The sequence below is a fragment of the Aspergillus heteromorphus genome (genome assembly GCF_003184545.1).
Source record: "Aspergillus heteromorphus CBS 117.55 chromosome Unknown BO70scaffold_21, whole genome shotgun sequence".
In the NCBI taxonomy this organism is placed as follows: Eukaryota; Fungi; Ascomycota; class Eurotiomycetes; order Eurotiales; family Aspergillaceae; genus Aspergillus; species Aspergillus heteromorphus.
Genome location: NW_020290426.1, coordinates 518,986 through 532,588, shown reverse-complemented (window position 1 = coordinate 532,588; position 13,603 = coordinate 518,986). Strand labels below are relative to the sequence as shown.

The window sequence follows — 13,603 nt, the reverse complement described above, 5'->3', positions numbered from 1 at the left end:
TTCGTGGTGGTGACCATCTCCGGCACGACGACGGGGATACGGCCGTGGGGGATTGTTGCCATCTGTCTGACTCTCTTCTTCTTCTTCTTCTACCCCAAGTCCAATCCCACGTCCAATTCGAATCCCGATCCGAGGTATCTGAATACCCTCAGAGGCGAATGTAGCGATGCGTTGCGTAGCGTAGGAGAGTGATTGATTCCAGATCCTGACCGGTCCTGTCCTGTCCAGTCCGTGAGATGTATAACTACCCGCACGGGGATAGAATAGATGAGTGAGTGAGTGAGTAAGGAAGGAAGGAAGGAGGAGGCAATGCGATGCGATGCGAAAGAGAAAGTGAATTAAATTGACTGGGTTGACTTGTATTAACGTGGAGAGAGATTCGTGTAGACTAGACAAATCAAGCAAAGCAAACCAAACATGGACGAGAGAGAGAGATCGATGATGCGGAGCGGAGGGGAGGAGAGAGGAGAGGAGGGACGGGATTGGACGGGGTGCTGAGTCAGGAGTTAGTCAGGGATAACTAACTAACTAACTAACTAACTAATTAGGGATAATTGTCAGCCACAGATGTGGCTTGAGCGTACTACAGTGGTGTGGGTGTGGGTGTGGATGTGGCTGGTGTCTTTACTATCCCCATCCCATCCTCCCTCCCTTCCAAGTCTGTCTGAGAGTCTAGGATGGTTATAGTAATATGATGGAATGGGACAGGATACAGATGAGTGAGTGGTTTTTCTGAATAAAGAGGTTGTTTATATAAAATATGACAGAAGGGGTTCGTTCTAACCTAATTAACAGAAAAGGTTATTCGACTCTGATATATTCCCATCCATTCCACCCATAAAATATAGTCCCATCTAGTAAGTACGGAGTAATTACTCCCTCCTAAGCCCTTACTTAGCAACATGCTACAACAGAAACACGGTCATTATTCATCCATCCCGATCCGAACTAATACTATATACCTGAATAATAATAATTACACACACACACACACACACACACACACACACACAAAACATCATGTAAAGACCAGCCCAAGTTAGTTATGTTATGCCATGTAAGTTATGTTGTGAGTCATTCACTCCCACTGACTCCTCTGCTACACCGATGAAAACAACCTCACAGGCACGCCCGCATCATGCGACATGGTCAGGGTACACTGAATGACGGGACGATCGCTGGCGGGGCCCGCGTTCTCGAGGCGGTCGAAGCGCTGCAGGAGCTTGACGAGGGTGAAGCTGGCTTCGGTGAGGGCATATTGTTCTGTACCTCATCAGTATACTCAATTCAATTACAGAGGATTGTCCAGAAGAGGATTGTCCAGAAGAGGGTTGTCCAGAAGAGGACTGTCCAGAAGAGGATTGTCCAGAAGAGGACTGTCCAAGAGAGGACTGTCCAGAAGAGTAGGGCGGAATGAACAGAAAAAGAAAAAAAAAAAGACACTCACGACCAAGACAAATACGCGGCCCGCCGTTAAAAGGCAGATACTCCCAGCCGCGCTTGCTGTTCTCCTCCCAGCGCTCGGGGCGGAACTCGTGCGCATCAGGCCCGTAGAAGTCCGTGCGGCGGTGCATGGCGTACACGCTGTACGTGACGAGCTGGCCCTTGCGGACATAGACGGGCGACTTGCCGTCGGGACCGCCCCCGACCGGCAGGGAGGTGTCCTTTTGGGCGACGCGGAAGTTGAGGGGGACGGGGGGTTGGAGGCGGAGGACTGTTGGATATTAATGACAGGTACATGCCAGACCAGAGAAGAGAGAGAGAGGGAGCGAGAGAGAGAGAGAGAGAAGACGTACCCTCGTTCAGGAAGTGGCGCAGATCGCGCAGATCCTTGAGTCTCGCGTGGGTGATATCTCCAATCGGATGGGTGGCATCGCCAAACTCGCCGACGACAGCCCGACGGAGCTTGGTCCACACGGCGGGATGACGGGCCAGATAGAAGAACGACGAGCTGAGCAGACTGGCGGTGGTGTCACGGCCGGCGAGCAGGATATTGAGCATGTTGTCGCGCAGCACGCGGGGGTCGTCGTTGTCGGCCGCCAGGGCCTCGGCGAAGATGTACCTGCCCGACTGCTTCTCGGGGTGGCGCTTCGACTCGAGGGCCCGACGGACGTAGTGATCGACGACCTCGTGGACGCGGCGGTTGGCCTCGCGGAACTCCTTGGGGTTGATGAGCCAGTAGAAGCCGAGGGCGCGGGAGCGGGCGGCCAGGTATTCCTGGGCGGTGTTGAAGGCGTCGGCGAAGCCCTGAGCGTCGCCCACGGCGGTCTTCTCGAGGATGCTGGCGTCGGAGGAGCCCATGGAGCCGACGGACTCGCCGAACAGGAAGTGCGTGGCCGAGTCGATGGTGAGCAGGAAGAAGAGCCGCTGGATGTCGAACGAGGAGCCGTCTTGGGGGATCAGGTCGATCATGCGCGCGACGTGGCCGTCCATGAGGTCCAGGTCGGCCACCTGCGATGGGATGTCAGCTTGCGCGAGGCGTCCAGAGGAAAAGAAAGGGCGACGAACCTGATCGCGGGTGAACTGCGGGCGAAGCAGGCCTCGTGCATGCGTCCAGCCGGCGCCGTCCAGGGTGAAGATGCCGTTACCCAGCAGCGGGAAAAACTCGCGGTGTCTGCTGCCGAGCCCAAAGTCCTGGAACTGGGTGGCCAGCAGGGCTTTGATGTTCTCGGGCTCGGCCGTGCCGTACATCTCGACGCCGCCGATGGAGACCTGCGTGAAGGTGTGGCCGAAGGTCTCGTAGAACTGCGAGATGTACTCGACCCAGCGCTTCTCCTTGACGGCGGTCAGCATGCGCAGGAAGCCTGGGATGCCCAAGGGGCCGGTGGGGATGGCGGGCGGAGGCTGACAGCCCAGGGCTTTGGCGGTCTTGCGATCATGGTAGGTCTGGTGGAGGAACTGGAAGGTCTTAAAGGCGACCAGGAGGGCACTGGCCAGGAGGAGTATCGTGAGCATGATGTTGGATTGAGCGTCTGAAGAGGGAGAGGGAAAGCGTGGGGGGGATACTAATTATATAGTAAAAAGGAGAAGAAGTACATCCTCGGTCGCAACATGTGAGAAGGGCCGACAGCAGACAGCAGACAGCCGACTGCTGCCTGGGAAAGCAGTGAATGGCTATAGGAATAGAACCATGGAAGTTGCGTCCGGAGACGGAGCATCGCAAGCATCTCCGCTTTGGTTTTAGCCCTGATTCAATGACCTCAAGGCTCAAGGGCTCCACCCAACGGCTGGCCCGCCTCGCGCGGCTGCACGGCTGCATCATCGCCCATCCCTTGTCTCGCATTGGCTTCGATTTAACCCCCGCAGGTTGATCTCGCAAGGTTTGCTCGGAGGGGTCGGATTGCTAATCCTGGACTTTTTGCATGACGAAAGGGTGGGTGGATGGACTAGACTCGAAGGAGCATCCAGTCCACCGAGGTAAAGGACAGTCACTGTTAGTCTTGTTTGACACTGATCTGGGCGGGTTTCAAATCGAGCGCTTGCTGTCGAAACCAATAGTTTTGACAGTCAGTAATCTACAGGATTTTAATTCCGTCCGAACCTCATGTCTAGGAGCTAATTCATATAGTTGTGAGACTGTCTGTGGCACAGATTGGCTGGGAACAGGGATAGTTACAGTGTAGCATACCCGGGGAAAACCCCCCGAACCCCCCATGTACATAACTGACCTCTACCATGTAATAGGATAGCATTTCATCTAATATCTTAAGTAAATATACTGTAATATTATTACTGGGGGGCATGACCCCATGTCATATATTATCTATACTATACATAAATCACCAGTCCAAGTAAAATCTAACCATCCACCCACTCAAATCTAATTTAATAGTAATATCCACCCCTTTATCCCCATCCCATCCAACACCACCACCACCACCAAAAAGAAGAATAATACTCACACCCTCCTCCTCAAAACCCACCCCCCAAACCCAATCACCCCACCACCCCAATCACCCAACCCCAATTCCAAACCACCCATTCCCCTCCCCAGGATCCCTAACCTCATGAACCAACCTCCCCCCCACCCAAACAGCCCTCACATTCCGATCATCGCCACTCCACACCCACTTCTGGACCTTCTCCTCCCAGCTCTCCATCCCAAAGACATCCACATTCGATTCCGCCACGCCCTTCCCCGAGACAACCGACCGGTAAGCCCCGAGCCGGATGAGCTGCGCGTCCCACGACATGCCGGCGTCAAAGCCCCCGATCTGGCCGGCCATGTTGAGCACGGCCGCGGAGCCGCGCGTGGAGAGGTATAATGCCTGATTCACGTCGATGATATCTTGATTTTTCTGTTTTTCCTCGGTGGTGGTAGTGGGCGAAGCATGCGGCAACAGCCTCGAAACCAAACACGCCTGCCTCACAGCCTCCAGCATACTAACCGCATACCCACCACTCACATCCGTCCCCAACCCGACGGGGATACCGGCGCGGAGCGTTCTCCGCACAGGACAAATCCCCGAGCCAAGGGCCGAGTTACTCGCCGGACAATGCGAGATCTTCGCCTTGCGGTCTCTGATCATCTCCCTCTCCGCGTCGGAGAGATGGACCGCGTGCGCGAGGATGGTCTTCGGTGTGAGGAGGCCGAAATGATCATACACGGAGGTGTAATCTCGCGCGCGGGGGAAGAGGTCATGGACCAGGGCCAATTCGTCGAGGTTCTCGGCGAGGTGGGTCTGGATGTGGAGTGGGGGCGTTGCCGACGCGGCGAGTTCGCTGAGAGAGGCGAGAGAGGCGTGTGTGCAGCTCGGGGCGAAACGGGGCGTGATGACGGGGTTGATGAGTTGTCCCTCCGGGTCGAGCCGGCGGATATGTGCGATGGAGGCTTCCGTGATGGGGACGACGGAGTCGGGCTCGTCGAGGAGGTAGTCGGGACAGGTGGCGGGGTTGTCCATGCAGACGCGGCCGATCAGGGCGCGTTGGCCGCGGGCGTGGCAGAGCGTGGCGAGCAGGTTGGTGGCGGGGAGGTGGATGGTCGCGAAGTAGGAGGCCGTGGTGGTGCCGTGCGAGAGGGTGCGCGAGATGACTTGGTTGTAGACGCGGTAGGCCTGGGGCGGGGGGACGGTGGGGAGGGAGCTGGGCGAGGCGAAGGAGGATTCCATCGGGAAGGTGTAGGTTTGTAGCCAGGTGAGCAGGCCCGAGGTGCTGAAGAGGCCGGTGTTGGGGTATTGGGGGGCGTGGATGTGGGTGTCTGTCTGGTGAGCGATGGACGGGATAATGATGGGTAGAGGGTTGATCCAGGTCGGGAGGTGGTACATAAACCCATATAAACACAAAAAGAAAGATGACGAAATGAGGACAAGGGAGAAACATACCCACGAACCCCGGGAAAAAGAACTCATTCCTATCCTCTCTCGCAACGACCACCTTCACCTGCGTGGCCTGTCCCTTGCCCTTCCCCTTCTCGCCCTCTGCCACCCACCCCTTCTTCCGCAGAAACGCCTTCACATCCTTCGGGCTCTTGACGCTCCAGTCGAACCCCTCAATGATACCATCCTCGGACACCCACAGCGCGCCATGGTTGATGGAGAGTTTGTGGTCGGCGTCGAGGTCGGCGTCCGCAGGGAGACGGGGGAGGTGGATGAATGTTCCGATGTAGAGGGTATACATCTCGGTTTCTTTTTTTCTCCGTCTTTCTGGTGTGATAAGTTGTGTGGAGTGGAGTGGAGTGGAGAGTGTTCCGATGCAGTAACTAATGGAGACCGGATTCCGATACTCCGGAGATCGATGGAAGTGACCTGTCGAGTGATGCTGCAGCTAAAAAAAAAAAATACCAGGATTGCGTGGAAATCTCTCTATCCCCTCCAGAGGAATAAATCGATTCTTGCTGTAGTACTAGTAGTACTGATATCGAAATCAAGCTATGCGGCAATCTCGAAGCAGCAATGAAGTCCCAGTGACAGCGACCACAGAAGGAAACAAATCCAAGTGAAAGACAAGGCGCAATTGACACACGTCCCCGTGGAAAAGTCGTATGGGGAGCTGCAATAAATTAGAATCACTCATATAATAAATAATATTATAGAGAACGACGTCCACTTACCAGTTAGTTACACCACCAGCACAACCAACCCGCAAGAAACCTACTCCGGATGTCTGCTCAGAGCGAAAGTAATACAGTGAGAGGAGAAAGAAAAGAAGAGCGAAATCCAGCAAACCCAGAGCAAACCCAATGTAACAGCGGCGGCAGGCAGGCAGGCCAACTTATAAGATTATAAGACGTCACTTGGTCTGGACTGGCTGACTGGCTGGAGACGGGCGAACTCCGCGCCGTCTCCGCGCGCTCGACCAATGACGAGTCGGGAGGCCGGGCCGCCGAGGGGTTCCGGGCGGCGGGTTCCGATCAATAGGATAATTTGAATTCTTTATGAGGATTACTAACACTGGTGTATGTACACTAACTATTCCAGACAACGGACTGGGAGTACCGTAAAACTGAGATGACCTCTCTTATTTTACCCGGCCTACTACCTCCCTACCTATGTTAGATTAGCTAGGTATGTGTCCCATCTACAATCAAAAATACAATCTACCTCTCATTCCTATTCAAATTCACCAAATATAAAATGTAAAAAGGTATGGATTGATCTAGGTTGAAACAGATCTAATGTAAAAGGTAAAGTAAAGTAAAATCTAACCAGAACCACCCAGAAAGGAAGGGAAAAAGAAAAACTCCTCGCAATGCATGTTGAACGAACAGCAGCCATCCAATGTTGAATCATACAGGGTATCATCATAGCCGACCGTCCATCCCATCTATCCACCACATCCCTCTATCCAGAGACAAACTACCAGGTAGTATCTACTCGGTGTCCTCGACGGGGCCGCAGGTGCAGAAGAGGTTTTGGTCGCCGTAGGCTGGTTATTATTAGCTTGATTTTCATAATCGTTTTGAGGGGAAGAGGATTGATCAAGAAGCAAGGGTGTGAAAAAAAAAAAAAAGTGAAGGCTTACCATCATCCACGCGCGTCACGGACGGCCAGAACTTCTTCTCGATGAGATACGGCAGCGGATACGCGGCCTGCTCGCGCGTGTACGGGCGGGTCCACTCGGTCGCCAACAGATCGCGCTGGGTGTGCGGGGACATCTTCAGCACGTTGCCGTCGCGGGGCTGCTTGCCCTCCTCGACCTGGGCGATCTCGCCACGGATCGAAATCAGGGCGTCACAGAACCGGTCCAGCTCGGCCTTGCTCTCCGACTCGGTCGGCTCGATCATCAGCGTGTTCGACACCGGCCACGACATGGTCGGTGCGTGGAAGCCGTAGTCCTGCAGACGCTTGGCGATGTCGATGGCCTCGACGCCGCAGGTGTCCTTGAACTGGCGCACGTCGAGGATGAACTCGTGCGCGCAGCGGCCGTTCTCGTTGGTGTACAGGATGGGGTAGTGCGGCCGCAGACGGGACAGGATGTAGTTGGCGTTGAGGAGGGTGATCTTGGTGGCGTGGGTCAGGCCCTTGGCGCCCATCATGTTGATGTAGTTGAAGGTGATGGGCAGGATGCTGGCGCTGCCCCAGGGGGCGGCGGAGATCGGGGGCGAGGAGGAGTCGCCGCGCCGGGCCTGCAGGTAGCTGCTGCCCGGGTGCGACGGGAGGAAGGCCCGCAGGTGCTCCGCCACGCCGATGGGGCCGACGCCCGGCCCGCCGCCGCCGTGCGGGATGCAGAACGTCTTGTGCAGGTTCAGGTGGCACACGTCCGCCCCGATCTCGCCCGGAGAGCACAGCCCGATCTGCGCGTTCATGTTGGCCCCGTCCATGTAGACCTGCCCGCCGTGCTGGTGCACGATCTCGCACGCCTGCTTGATGCCCGGCTCGTACACGCCGAACGTGCTCGGGTAGGTGATCATCACGGCCGCCAGCTCGTCCGCGTGCTTCTCGCACTTGGCCTTGAGGTCCTCCAGGTCCAGGTTGCCGGTCTTGGTGTCGCACTTGATCGTGACCACGCGCATGCCCGCCATGGCCGCGCTGGCCGGGTTGGTGCCGTGCGCCGACACCGGGATCAGGCAGATGTTGCGCTTGTCGCCGCCGTGCGCCTCCTGGTACTTCTTGATCACGCGCAGTCCGGCGAACTCACCCTGCGCGCCCGAGTTGGGCTGCACGGTGACCTCGGCCATGCCGGTGATGTCGGCCAGCTGCTGCTCCAGGTCGTCGATCATCTGGGTGTAGCCCTTGGCGACGTCGGCCGGCAGGAAGGGGTGCATGTTGGAGAACTCGGGCCACGAGACCGGGATCATCTCGGTGGTGGCGTTGAGCTTCATCGTGCACGAGCCCAGGGGGATCATCGAGTGCGCCAGGGACAGATCCTTGGACTCCAGGTGGTGGATGTACCGCAGCATCTCCGTCTCCGAGTGGTGGGTGTTGAAGACCGGGTGGGTCAGGTACTCGGACGTGCGCTCCAGGCTGGCCGGGATGGGCGTGACGCCGATGTCCTCCAGCGTGACCTCGCCCTTGGAGGCGTAGGTCGCGAAGACCTGCAGGATAGACTTGACCTCCTCGCGGCCGACGGTCTCATCCAGAGAGATGCCGATCTTGGTGTCGCTCAGCCGGCGGAGGAAGAGGCCCTGCGCGCGGGCCGCCGCCACGATGGCATCGGTGTCCCTGCTGCCCGGCAGCTCCACGGTCACCGTGTCGAACACGGCGCCGCCGTCGGTGGTGTTCGTGCGGACGGGCACGTTGTAGCCCAGCGCGGCCAGCTTGGTCTGCAGGGTGGTCGTCATCGACATGATGCGCTGAGCGATGCCCTTCAGCCCGGTGGGGCCGTGGTAGACCGCATACATGGCGCTCATGTTGGCCAGCAGGGCCTGGGCCGTGCAGATGTTGCTGGTGGCCTTCTCACGGCGGATGTGCTGCTCGCGGGTCTGCAGCGCCAGTCGCAGGGCGCGGTTGCCGAGACGGTCCTTGGACACACCGACGACACGGCCGGGGACCTTGCGCTTGTACTTGTCAGCACAGGCGAAGAAGGCGGCGTGGGGACCACCGTATCCCATGGGGACACCGAAACGCTGAGCGCTGCCGAAGGCGATGTCGGCGCCGAACTCGCCCGGGGCCTTGAGCAGGGTCAGCGCCAGCAGGTCCGTGGCCACGCTGAAGGTACCGCCGGAGCCGTGGATGGTGTTGCTCAGCGACTGGAAGTCGTAGATACCACCCTCGGTGTCGGGGTACTGGGCCAGGACACCAATCAGCTTGTCACCCTGGTCCTTGACCAGCTTGAAGTCGTCAGCGAGGATGTCACCGACGACCAGGTTGATCCCGAATCCCTCGGCGCGGGACTGCATCACGGCGATAGTCTGGGGGTGGCAGAGGTGGGACACGACGTAGGCCTTGCCGGCCTTCTTCTGCTTGGACATGGGCAGGGTGGCCAGCGACATGGTCATGGCCTCTGCGGCGGCGGTGGCCTCATCCAGGACGGAGGCATTGGCGAAGGGCAGGCCGGTGAGATCGGCGGTCAGGGTCTGGAAGTTCAGGAGGGATTCCAGACGGCCCTGGGAGATTTCGGGCTGGTAGGGGGTGTAGCTGGTGTACCAGCCGGGGTTCTCGAGGATGTTGCGGAGGATGACCGGAGGCACGATGGTGGGATAGTAGCCGGTGCCGAGGTAGGTCTTGCCGGAGACATCGATCTGCTTGCGGTAGGTGTCCAGCAGCTTCAGCATGTCCGTCTCGCCCAAGCCGCCGTGCACGCTGTCCCGGGCAAGGGAGGCCGTGCTGTGGGGAGCGGCCACGGTCAGGTCCTTCTTGGACAGGATGTCGGCCGGAAGCACCTGCCGGACGAACTCGTCAAGCGAGGCGACGGGGGGGTCGAGGGTGGCCAGCATCTGGGAGGCGGCGTCGGGGGAGGGGCCGATGTGGCGGCGGGGGAAGGTATCGAGGGGCTGGAAGAGGTCGCGGGGGTGAGGATCGCCATGGTCGGCGAGGGAGCTGGTGTAGACGGGCCGCGAGGGGGGTGGGCAGGGGTGTGGAGGGCGCGGAGGGGAGTTCTGCGCGCAACAGCAGTAGCAATTGAGGGCGTCGTGCGCAGACGAGAGCGCAGAGCCAGCTGGCGGGTGCCACGCAGGGCGCACCAGGATGCAGCCATGCTAAGCTGTGGAGGGGGAGGGAGGGGAGGGTGAAGAAAAGAGGAGAGAGAGGATCAGTTCATAGGAAGTATGAAGAAAGAAAGAAAAGAGAAGAGAAGAGGAAGAGAAGAGGAAGAGAAAAAGAATTAAGAAGAGGCGAGGTGATGATAAAAGGCAGGGATGGATTGAGGCCGGCGATTAACTGACTGACTATCAGCGACGCCGCGGACCGCGTCGGGAAACCCCCCCTGTCCGATAACGCCCCGGGCCAATCACATGGCCGCATCAGGCAGACGGTCCGGGCGGTGAGCCCCGCGGCCCCGATAAGCCCCGATAAGCGGTGTTTCCCGCGGGAAAATCGGGCAGTTCGGAGATTTCTTTTTTCGATTCCCACGAGGATCGAGATTGACTGTTTACAGCCAGCTAGATGTCTGACTGATGTGACCTGCCTTCTGCACGTACCTGGCTACCAGATGGTGTAGATATGTGGTGAGCAAAGCAGAGCAGGGCGTATTAACTAGTAAAGGGAATAGTGCACCCCATAGTATATTTACCCCATCCCCGTCTTCTCCGCTTCCCTTCCCTTCCCTTCCCGGGAGCGGAGCTGAGCTGTGGCCCGTCGGTGAGCGGAGCGCAGCTGCACCGAAATCGGTCTGGAGGGTCGATTATCTGCGAGGGGGAGCAGAATTCTCCCCACGTACGGAGGAGGCAAGATATATTCCCCAACCAAAAGTAAGAGAAGAGGCTACATGATTTCCTGACGCCCAGATCACTCACCCATAATTCCCAACCCTATCTATCTACATTTCCTATCCCATTCCAAAAAAAAAAAAAAAAATAAAAAAAAAGAACACGGACAATTTGTAGCTGATAACTAATCTCTAAATAATAAATAATAAATACTAAATACTAAATACTAAATACTAAATACTAAATACTAAATACTAAATACTAAATACTAAATACTAAATACTAAATACAAATGAATCATCATAGCTCATGAATCATATTCATATTCATAACTATACTATAGCAAATACTAACCCCAGACGCCGGTACTTCGCTAGGACTCCCGCTATAAAAATAAGTAGTACTCAGGTAGAATGCCCTTCCTGTCTCCCATCCATCCATCCCATCCCATGCCTTGTCATATAATTCCTAGCCCCATCCCCGTCCGCATATCACCAGATGCTATAATTACACGCTCCAAACAGAAATAACACCTACACTATACTAAACTACACAGCAACCCCCCCCAAAATCCCCAAATCCCCAAATCCCACGCCCCCCAAACCCCCGAACCGACTCAATGATCATATCGATATCATGTCATCATATCAATCAATACCCCTCTTCCTCCTCACTATCCCCATCTCCATCTCCATCTCCCTCTCCACCGCCACCCCTATTACCCCCAAAACTCCCATACCGCCCACCCCCATAACCATTCCCATTCCCACACGCATACCCCTCCTCCTCCTCCTCCAAAATCAACCTCTGCCGCTCCTCATCTTCCCTCATCTCGCGCTCCCGCTCGCGCATCCTCCTGCCAGCGACGTACACGAACCCGACCAACACAGCCCCGACGACGCACCCGGCGCACGCAAAGAAGATGTTGATGGGGATGGGGTCGCCCCCGAAGGACCCATGGGTCAGGGCGTCGAGGCCGTACTGCGAGAAGTTGACGAGGCCGGAGAAGCAGATGATCGTGCCGTAGACGCGGCCGAAGGTGGCGAAGCCGAAGACTTTGGTGGTGTAGTCTCTGGATGAGGAGGGAGTGTTAGTGGGTAAGATCTGGGGAGGAAAGGAAGGAGGGTATGAGAGGAAGAAAAGAGGGTATGGGGAAGAGAAGGTTGTGCGAGAGGGAGGGATGACGTACGACATGGCAGAGTAATATAGCGGACGAAGCATAACGAAAAGGATGACGGTCGCATAGCCGGTCCCCACACTGGGGATGGAGTTCAGAATGCCCGTCGCGGTGGTCAGCACCACTATGATGGCGAGGATGACAGCGACACTGAAGTGGTCAAGAAGCAGTCCAATAAAAGGGGTGGAGATGACGCCGCCAATGGGCAACGCCACATCAAAGAAGTAGTTAATCTGTTCAGCAAGCGCATCCGAGTCCAGCATGTACTCGTACTGCGACCGGATGGTGGCGATGAAGTAGTTCATCCGCAGCATCTGCAGCACCGTCATCAGGGTGATCAGGATGAACCACGGGGTGGCCATCTGCGCCTGAGCCGGCTGGCCGTGCAGCGCCCCCCAGACGGCGCTGGCAGCCTGACGGTCCTCCTCGCGCTGCTCGCGCTGCTGTCGCTCGTCCTGATCGCCCAGCACCTTGTTGATCTTGCGCAGCTTCTTCCGACGGCGCTCGGCGCGTTCCCGGCGGATGCGACGCAGCTCAGAGTCGCTTTCGATCTCGTCGTCGGAGTCGTGCACGTCGCGGGTGGCGTCTTCGACTTTTTCGACCTTGACTTCTAGTTGGTAGGTGCTCTGGTAATCCTGCGACGGCATGAGAGTGATCAACGCGACGAATATCAGAACGGGGACGATGAGATAGACCAGGAAGAATTTCTCCGGGTCGAATGCCTGGTTGGTCACCTCGTAGGTGAGCCGGTAGAACAGATAGACCGCTGCAGACGCGTCAAAGGCCCCCGTAACGAGAGCAACAATGGTGCCTGCATATCGGGGGAAGGCGTTTGCGATCTGAAACGAGGGGACGAAGATAAAGGTCCCTCCCAGAGCCAGGAAGACGTTCCCGACGAGAAAGCCATGGAACGGGGGGTGTGAAAACGAGTATGCCATGAGCAAACTGCCAGTCGCCAGCAGCAGACACCCTACGAAGCCGCAGACGCGCGAGCCATAGCGATCGAGGATGGTGCCGACCGGGAGGGCGGAGACGTTGGCGGTGATGGAGCTGATGGTGAAGAAGAAGTTCAACCTGGGAGGTTAGCCGGGATGCGTCACAGAGGAGGAGGAGGAGGGGAGGTCTCACTGAAGATCCTGCTTCGCGCAGAGTTCGACCCCGTCGCGCAGTTCCTCGTCGGTGCACCACTCGCGATAGATCCCCTCTGCGACCAGCACGGGTTTAAGAGCGGCGAAGCCGAACACGATGCCGGACGCGAACCAGCACGCGAGGATGGTGACGACGACCTGGGCTGGGGGAGTTAGCGTGGCGCGTTGCAACGGTAGGATCGGCAGTACATACCCACTCGCTTCACAGTCGGCACCTTGTAGGCTGGGGTTTTCGCAGTCTCATCCGGCACGGCCTGCGGCTGCAGGACATCGTAGCTGATCTTGCGGTGGATGGGGGCGAAATCGGCCGGAATGGCGGTGATGATGAGGCTATCCTCCAGGGGATCGGGTTCGCGGTCGACACCCTCGATGGACGAGACATGTTGGACCAACGACATGATCCGGAGGGCCAATGAGTTTCAGGAAGTGGGAGTGGGAGTGGGACTGGGGGAGGGAGTTGGGGGTGTCCGAGGATGAGGTTGTGGGAGGATCCGTGGGTGGTGGCGACGATGAGCAGTGGTTGGGCCCGCGCCG

At 57.3% G+C, this 13,603-nt stretch overlaps 4 protein-coding genes across 4 annotated transcripts; all 4 read right to left on the bottom strand.

Annotated features, from left to right (window-relative positions):
• Nucleotides 1-926: 926 nt before the first annotated feature.
• On the bottom strand, nt 927-3,104 carry BO70DRAFT_364067 (cytochrome P450). Its single transcript, XM_025543719.1, has 4 exons — nt 2,509-3,104; nt 1,797-2,451; nt 1,448-1,714; nt 927-1,263 (listed from the first exon to the last, which is right to left on the bottom strand). The coding sequence occupies exons 1-4, from the start codon at nt 2,953-2,955 to the stop codon at nt 1,100-1,102; spliced, it is 1,533 nt and encodes a 510-aa protein (XP_025397498.1). The 5' UTR covers nt 2,956-3,104; the 3' UTR covers nt 927-1,099.
• Nucleotides 3,105-3,258: 154 nt separating this feature from the next.
• BO70DRAFT_372742 (chlorohydrolase family protein) lies at nt 3,259-5,616 on the bottom strand (the record flags this gene model as incomplete). The annotated part of the gene is made up of 3 exons (XM_025544872.1): nt 3,259-3,276; nt 4,005-5,197; nt 5,322-5,616. 3 exons carry the CDS (start codon nt 5,614-5,616, stop codon nt 3,259-3,261), a joined length of 1,506 nt encoding a protein of 501 aa, XP_025397497.1.
• A 952-nt stretch (nt 5,617-6,568) lies between these two features.
• On the bottom strand, nt 6,569-10,173 carry BO70DRAFT_364066 (glycine decarboxylase subunit P). The gene is made up of 3 exons (XM_025543718.1): nt 9,988-10,173; nt 6,961-9,871; nt 6,569-6,864 (listed from the first exon to the last, which is right to left on the bottom strand). The coding sequence occupies exons 1-3, from the start codon at nt 10,072-10,074 to the stop codon at nt 6,809-6,811; spliced, it is 3,054 nt and encodes a 1,017-aa protein (XP_025397496.1). The 5' UTR covers nt 10,075-10,173; the 3' UTR covers nt 6,569-6,808.
• An 871-nt stretch (nt 10,174-11,044) lies between these two features.
• Nucleotides 11,045-13,594, bottom strand: BO70DRAFT_388766 (putative MFS transporter; the record flags this gene model as incomplete). Its single annotated transcript, XM_025546013.1, has 5 exons — nt 13,263-13,594; nt 13,050-13,212; nt 11,934-12,995; nt 11,523-11,816; nt 11,045-11,081 (listed from the first exon to the last, which is right to left on the bottom strand). Exons 1-5 carry the CDS (start codon nt 13,465-13,467, stop codon nt 11,045-11,047), a joined length of 1,761 nt encoding a protein of 586 aa, XP_025397495.1. The 5' UTR covers nt 13,468-13,594.
• Between the last annotated feature and the right edge of the window lie 9 nt (nt 13,595-13,603).

Excerpts from the sequence above, each read along its gene's own strand:
- BO70DRAFT_364067 (XM_025543719.1), bottom strand. The coding sequence starts at position 2,955 with ATGCTCACGATACTCCTCCTGGCCAGTGCCCTCCTGGTCGCCTTTAAG. Across the intron at positions 2,452-2,508 it reads CGCAGTTCACCCGCGATCAG|GTGGCCGACCTGGACCTCAT; the intron begins GTTCGTCGCCCT and ends ATCCCATCGCAG. Across the intron at positions 1,264-1,447 it reads GCCGCGTATTTGTCTTGGTC|AACAATATGCCCTCACCGAA; the intron begins GTGAGTGTCTTT and ends GATGAGGTACAG.
- BO70DRAFT_364066 (XM_025543718.1), bottom strand. The coding sequence starts at position 10,074 with ATGGCTGCATCCTGGTGCGCCCTGCGTGGCACCCGCCAGCTGGCTCTG. Across the intron at positions 9,872-9,987 it reads CGCCCTCAATTGCTACTGCT|CCCCTCGATACCTTCCCCCG; the intron begins GTTGCGCGCAGA and ends GACCTCTTCCAG. Across the intron at positions 6,865-6,960 it reads CGTGACGCGCGTGGATGATG|CCTACGGCGACCAAAACCTC; the intron begins GTAAGCCTTCAC and ends AATAATAACCAG.